We start from the raw sequence: 7,385 nt of genomic DNA, 5'->3' as shown, positions 1-7,385 counted from the left end.
AATATTATCCTGCTTTATGTGAGGCCAATATTGATATTTTATCACTCGTCTTCTGATTAGTGAATTTTAGAATCTTCATTTTTCAATGTGTTTGAACACCTAACGGCCTGCATTCCTTGGAAGAGTTGCTGGACATTGTTTATTAGGTTGATACTAGTTCACAAATACTATTTGTGGTAACTTACTGGGGGATGCCAGAACAAAGATAATTTACAATACTGTTTTTGATTTCTGGTATTCTGATGACCATGATGTACTAAAGCATGTCGTCAAAAGGTTTAGTACCCAGGAATTGCAACACAAATATACAGTACACACAAACATTTCATTACAACTGAAAAAAAAAAAAAAAACACATTTTCCAGCTGAAGGCAGCAATACAGCATATTTTAATCTGTGTTTTTGACATTTAAATCCTAAAAAGCACACATTATTCAAGAAATGTAACAACTACTGTACTATCTTCCAAAGGCTTCAAGTCAAACAGATGCTTGATAAGGTGACTTACATTAGTTTAGGGTCCGACTATCTCTTGCTTTGCTGTGGTTTCATCGGTTGAGATCTTGCAGTGCAAAGCTGGAGCCACACCCACTTCCTCCTACTGGCTCCACGCGATGGGACCCTGAGGGAACGAAACACCCGATGAAACTGTGTAAACTCTGCTGAACAAACAGCAGGTAGGAAAAGGTTTGCACAAGTAAGAGGGCCGTGTGTGTGTGTGTGTGTGTGTGTGTGTGTGTGTGTGTGTGTGTGTGTGTGTGTGTGTGTGTGTGTGTGTGAGACACATCAGACAATAAGGACCTTGCATGTGTACTTTGTGTGCTCTCAAATGCAACACTCACGCCCAAATACTTTCTTCCGTTTCCGTAGCTGTTGTGAAGCACTCGCACCGTCCTTGTCCTCTCTCCGATTGGCCGAGCCCTGAGCCGGGGAGGGCACCATTCTGGTTGCTCTGTCCAACCCTTCCACGTCACCAATCACCTTCAGAGAGTCAGCAAGGCAACATGAACGGGAAGCGGAACAACAGATGAACGGACACCTAAGGGACCATATGCATCAAGTATCTCAAAGTACAGGTTGAACTTGGATGGCAGTGACAGAGACTGGCAGGAGAACTGCTATTTTCCTCGAGGCCTGCGAGTAGTGTTGTCGTGCATAGTCTCTACCTCTGTCCTGGTGCTGAGAGTGAACTTGGAGGAGAAGCAGAAATGGAGACTTTATATGACACACTACCTCCAGTCCCAGAGGGAAAACAGCTCTCACAATTCTGGGTTGGCCTACTTATGTACAGTGATGTGAAATACAACTTAAATCTCAAAAGTCAAAAGGTAAGCCACGATAAAATGAAAGATTCAAATAGCTAATAAACAGATGTAAAACAATGACGGGTTAAGTCAAACTGACGTCTGCATTCTTTCCACTCATCTTCAGCTCTAAATGTGATCAAGGAGTCAAAAGGTAGGCCGGCACTTTTCTAATGTGGCAAATTACACAGATAGAACCGCAATTGAGCAAACTTGAAAAATGTGCCACAGAGTGCTTCTTTATCTTAAACTAGAATAAACTTGCCAGATAATTACATGCAGTGCACTTTGGAGAAGTCCTCCTGCTAAGCAGATATGGCTGCCAGGGAGGCATTAATCTCCTCATGCAACATACAGTATGAAGCCAAGGACATCCCCCCTCTTTCTCTCCCTCTCTGTGTCTCTCGTAACCACACACACACACACACGCACACACACACACACACACACACACAGAGACTCTCACTCACTTCCTGTATAAATCATATTCATATTTCTGAGGGCTGCCGATGACCTCACGGCAAATGAAGCGTGGGTCCTCAGCTCCGCAGCGGCAATCAAATGTGCGGCAGAGTAATTACAAAAGAGAGGTAGGAGGGAGAATTGATGCGGTTTGTCAATTAATGTTGCTGCAAGGTGTTTTTTTTCTCTTTCTTTTTTCGAAAGGTTAACTTCTTCATATTCTCCGCATGATAAATTAGGTCAATATTGGTCCGGCGAAGAGTCGTGGCCGCGCGCAGACGGACGGTGGGCTGAGTCACGCGAAGACGAGACAAAGGCTCTTTGTTAATGAGATATTTGATGGCAAATCACGATGATGAGGTGTGCAACCCTCTGCATTTCGCCTTCCATTTCTCATATTCTCTGATCATCTCCATCCGTCATTGTTATCATCATAATTATCAGATTTGTCACTGTTATTATAAAAATCTACAAACTGGAAGAGGATATCCTCTCTTTAATTATACAAACCATGCATAATACAACACAGTCCTCCCTGCTGAGGTTAAGATAATGAAATGCCATACGCTTAAAAACCTTACTATGTGAATAAACTGCATACTTTTTGTTTCTACAAATGGTTCAGAACATCCACCCCGCAAAAAAGGGAGAGAAAAAAAAAAGCACAGCTGAAATAGCAGAGAATAGTGTTTTTATTTATACAAGTCGCTGGAGATGCTCATCATCAGCGTTTTTTCCGAGCCATAAATAATTTGCGGAGAGAGGTAATATTCAAGCTGGCAGAGCCTTAGTTGTGCATCTTTAATGGAAGTTTTACAGAAGCTGAGCCAGTTCTTGCATATGCTGCTGCCTCCCAGATGGAGGAAAGGAGACAAAAGGGGCACAGTTGGCTTGTCCTATCTTTTTATAAGTCCATCGACACTTAAATGCTAGCCCCGGAGAAAAAACGACACAGGGGGACATAAACCCACTGTGGTTTTAGGAGGGAAGATAATGACTTTGCCTGCATTAATTTCTACATCAGCCATCTTGTTTCCTCAGACAGAGTGGTTATGAGGCCTTCTCTGAAGGTCCTAGGTTATATAGATGCATTTCCCTGCATAATTTCGGCCCTAACAGTTGTTGTCAGCAGTGCATTTTGCGAGTTGGCATCTGGGGAACATCTGTTTATAGGTAATGAGTGTTTGAAAAGCTACACCTCACTTTACCTTTAATGTCTTTTATTGGAGCACACTGATGGGAACGTAGCTTTAACTTTTTGTATTGTTGTGATTCAGCGAGAAGATTCCTTCAACATGGTCAATATTACAAACACCTGCCCTGGGCAACACGCTGAATGGGAGCATATGATGGATCATTAATATTAACTTTCTTTAAACAGAATTCAATATGCAAGTCAATAAAGACTTCATTATCGTTATATTTTTTACTACACAGCCACAACTCCTTCCACTCCGCTCCCTACTTCTTGCTAACGATGCAACGCCGAACGGGAAAAAAACTTTCCGCCAACATCGCAGGTTCAATAATGGCTAAATAAACAACAGATATATTTAGTTTCTCGTGACTCTTGCTCAGTTTCACACTTTCCAGCAAATCAAACAGGGCACACCTCGCTGTTCTGTTACGTTCAAACAGTGTCTAACAGTGTCTATAGCTCAGGGCTCTTCTTCCAGGACTTGCTTTTTAATGTGTTCGTTTAGACACATTTTGGATGTAAATTTGCGTGTGTTTTGCAGAGCAGCTGGCCCCTGGAGCGATGGTCATGTTAGTCTAAGGGAGGAGCAAGTCCTCCGGGGCATTGGTGTCTAGGACACTGCCTGAGACAACACAGCTCTTTAAAAGAAATGAGCCGTCCGTCAATATTTCCTCAGTAAATGGAAACAGACTTCTTAAGTAAGATTAGTCTTTTAACTAACTGGCACACAGAAGTCACGTTAATACACAAGTAGAATTATGCTGTTTTTTTGTCACGGTCATCCTTCTGTCACCTACGCCGACGAACAAGATTTCACAACAGAATATAAAAAACATGAACATAATGTAGATACTAATAATAATAATAATAGCAGGAAAGCATGTTTTTTCATTATATGGTACATGTTCTAAATTGACATGTTGATAACAAGTATTGATACTGATGCGTATGTAGGAACATGAAAGCCGGTGTGAAAATGTCAAATATACATAAAGTATATTTGGCTTAAAGTAAAACAAATTACATTATTGTTTTATTGCCCAAATAAATTGGATTCATGCTATATATAATACTTAGCCTAGTAGCAGTGTAAATACATCACCATGAAACATGCTATTATTTGGATAAGTGAATATAGTAATAAGCCTAAACAGGAAAACCCATAAAAATTGCTTTAAAATGTCATAAATAAAGAGAGGGTGTTCTCTGCATTACTATGGCCACTGGATCTAATACAGTAGTAGAGAGTTTTTCTATTTCATTCTATATTTTTTATCTATTTAATTTTTGTTGAAGTGCCTGCACGGCTGTTATTTCTCTCTGAGGAGCTGTCACCTTACATCTGAAGGCCAGTTTGTACACAGCACCCTGTCGCAGTGTGTGTACCGCTGCCAGAATTATATAAAGCACTAATAAAATCAGCTCAAGTGTTCTTCCGAGTGCTGGGGATGCCCTTTGGTGATTCCTGGATCTTGCTCTATACATAAAACCAGTCTATATATTCAGGAGAGGATTAGTTTTGAATATGTAAAGTGGGGGTCCGCGCTGCGAGGCGAAGGGGAATGGCATAGTGCTCTCTCGGCGACGCTGCGCGTCGGTGTTATCGCTCCCCACTACCAGCGGGTGAAAGAGGATGCCATCGGCATCTTTTGCTACTGGAGGTCCCTGCCTGTTAAGTTGCAAGGAACAGACAGCAACACCCAAGGGACACAGTGTGTGTGAGAAAAGAGAGCAACAGAGACATCGAGTGTGTGTGTGTGTGTGTGTGTGGGGGGGGGGGGGGGGGGGGGGGTTCCAAGGACAGTAACACCTATCTTTCACTTCAGGTGGCCTCTATGAAACTCCCTTCACAGTTTAAAGAATGGAGAGTCAGCACAGTGGTAATGATTTTGCATAGCAGAAATGGCAGAATCCATTCTTTTTCTCTTAGTGAGGTAGTGTTTCGGATGCCGGAGTTATGAGTGTAGTAAATTTGCAACAACTGCATTTGTGTATTTTGTGCGCATGTTATTTTCACAACAGGTTTTTTTTTTTTTCAACAAGAAGTAAAGATCTGTGTGCGTTTGTCTGTGTCAATGAGTGTGCGCTGTTTGGCTATGAACAATTCACCCAGATGTCTCATCTGCTATGCACAGGTCTAGAGGCTACATGTGCACACATACACATGCAGACAGTGCGACACCAGTAATAAATATACCATGCTGTGTGTTTACTCACATAAGCTCACCATCACTCAAATTATGACGGAGAACCATTAGAACGCAAAAGAGCCTCAGAGCTAATTGTTAGCGCCTATAACCCCCCTCTTCCCTCACTCCTCTGACATTCAAACATCAAAATATTAATTTTGTCGGGAGCATCCAGGTTGCTTTTGGGCGACTGACAGAATGATTGAGGAAAGGAAGGACTTCTTGCTACTGCAGCAGGAGTCACAAAGCGCTACTTTTAATTAGGCAACAATCGGTGAATCTGTGTGTTTCTGACCTGCCTGTCTTGCAGGTGCTTGAAGCACGAGCAGCTAAATATGTGGCAATAATTACAATGCACGGCAGCATTGTGTGCTTTCTTTGCTGTCAAAAATTACATTTCATCAAAAGGGTTATACAGGATGAGGCGCTGGGATTTTTAATATACCATAGAGATTGTAAATGGTTGTTACTGGCAGAGGAGACAGCGAAGAATGTGAGTTGTGTTGACTTAGTTGTAAGTAACAGTTGTATTCACATGATAAACTAGGTCTTGATTTGTTTCTCAGGGCAAATCCTGACATTTTTGGTTTGAAAAGAAGAAATCATTTAAAATCTGGTTTTACCCGAGGAAAGAAAATCTAATGTGTCATGGTTGTTCACCCTTTCAGACCACAGAGCTGTACTGTTGTCTTTTGTATTGTTCTAAAGGCAGAATAAGGAACTACTTTATGCGTGCATGTCTGCCCTCCCCGTCCTAGAAAGGAGAACGGAGGAGGAGTGTTTTCTGAACCTCCACCCTTTTCCTCTCTCTTTATTTGTCTTCTACTCTTCCTTTCTCTCTTTCTTAAGATGCAAACTTCAGTTAGGGAAAGACCTTAGTTTGATGCAGATAGAAATTAAAGCTTCTTTTCTTCTATGAAAATGACTGGTTTAGAGGATTATGCAGACTTGAAGCTGATATGTTCTCTGTCTAATGTTATTTGTGGCCAGCTAATTTAAACAGTGTACTTCTAAAAGTGCAATTCATAATGCAGTGTGTTCATTGTAAATGAAAGTATATTGTCAAAATGTTTTGTATACAAGATGTTCATATCCCACCTCAATGATAGCCCCATCCGGTTGTCGGAGGAAGTGCCTGTATCTTTGTTTCAGCCCACTTAGGTAGAGGGTGTAGACTGCCACATGGGTGCTGGTCTCGCCCTCTGGTCGAGCTGCACCCTCCCTTGGGAGGTCGGCAGGGGCTGCAGAGCCTGCCGATGGGTCTTCCACCGTCCAGATATAGTCATAGACTGCCACCTAATCATGTACAAACATGAAGGGAGATCATGATACATTGACAGTGTGGCACTGCAAACTCTGTGTTGGTTTGCCCAACAGCTGGTGGAAAGCTCTGATATTCAAGGCTTCAAGGTGGGCTGTTGAATAGCATTGCATCGACACGTTAAGTTGTTGGAAAATCTGTGAGGACATAAAAGAAATGCATTCAAATTGAAGGGGATAATGTAAATAAGAGAGACGTTTTAGAACCTGCGACCCATTCAATGTGAAAACACTTCTGCCTCCGCTACAGTGTATGTCGAGTGTGTGACCAAATATACAGTCGGCACATTCGGTCAAAATCCGACACACAAATAAACGTCGGTAACTTTATTTTTTTAATTGAGAAAACCCAATATCAAAAACCCTTGTACATCATATTAAAATCAGCCTGAACCTTAGCTTGTAAACTGCTGGGATGTTCATTTTAATTACATACAACTGCAGCCACCAGATAAGCACCACTTGCGTACAGTACATCAGCACGCTAATTCCTAGCAGTGCATGAGTCCTATGGGGCCTGATCTGTGGCAGGTAAAGAGACAGGTTGTGTTTGTGATCGTGCATACATATGTATAATCTGGCTGGCAGGCTTGTTTATGACTCTTTGTCTGTGTGTGTGTGTGTATGTGTTGGGAGCTTACACACCTGTAATGCGCTGCCCTTCTGTATTAGGGTGAAACACGGGGAGCAAGCGGAGCGTGTAACATGTTATATAGGTCATGTAACTCGAAGTCATCCATGTGTGAAGATCATGGAAGCTCTCTCCCTCTCTGAGTGTCTCCTGGTGAAGGCTTGAATGTGTGCGGATGCATGCATCACGGTAGATCTCATACATCACCGTATTTCCTCAAAGACAAAGTTGTAAATCCATATGCTCCAAGAGTAAATATGTTGAAAATATGACAAAACTGC

General features: G+C 42.0%; 1 protein-coding gene across 1 annotated transcript in view; it reads right to left on the bottom strand.

Annotated features, from left to right (window-relative positions):
- Positions 1-548: 548 nt before the first annotated feature.
- Positions 549-7,385, bottom strand: part of ofcc1 (orofacial cleft 1 candidate 1) — a gene marked incomplete at both ends in the record, with an annotated part of 89,511 nt that continues 82,674 nt past the window's right edge. The window contains 3 exons of the mRNA XM_079234278.1: positions 549-622; positions 891-981; positions 6,252-6,449. Of these exons, the coding sequence (XP_079090404.1) occupies positions 549-622; positions 891-981; positions 6,252-6,449 (363 nt within the window). The remainder of the gene's footprint in view (positions 623-890; positions 982-6,251; positions 6,450-7,385) is intronic.

This window comes from Taurulus bubalis, assembly GCF_910589615.1.
Source record: "Taurulus bubalis genome assembly, chromosome: 18".
NCBI lineage: Eukaryota > Metazoa > Chordata > Actinopteri > Perciformes > Cottidae > Taurulus > Taurulus bubalis.
Note: the sequence above shows the minus strand (reverse complement) of the source record. Positions and strands in the feature narration are given on the sequence as shown.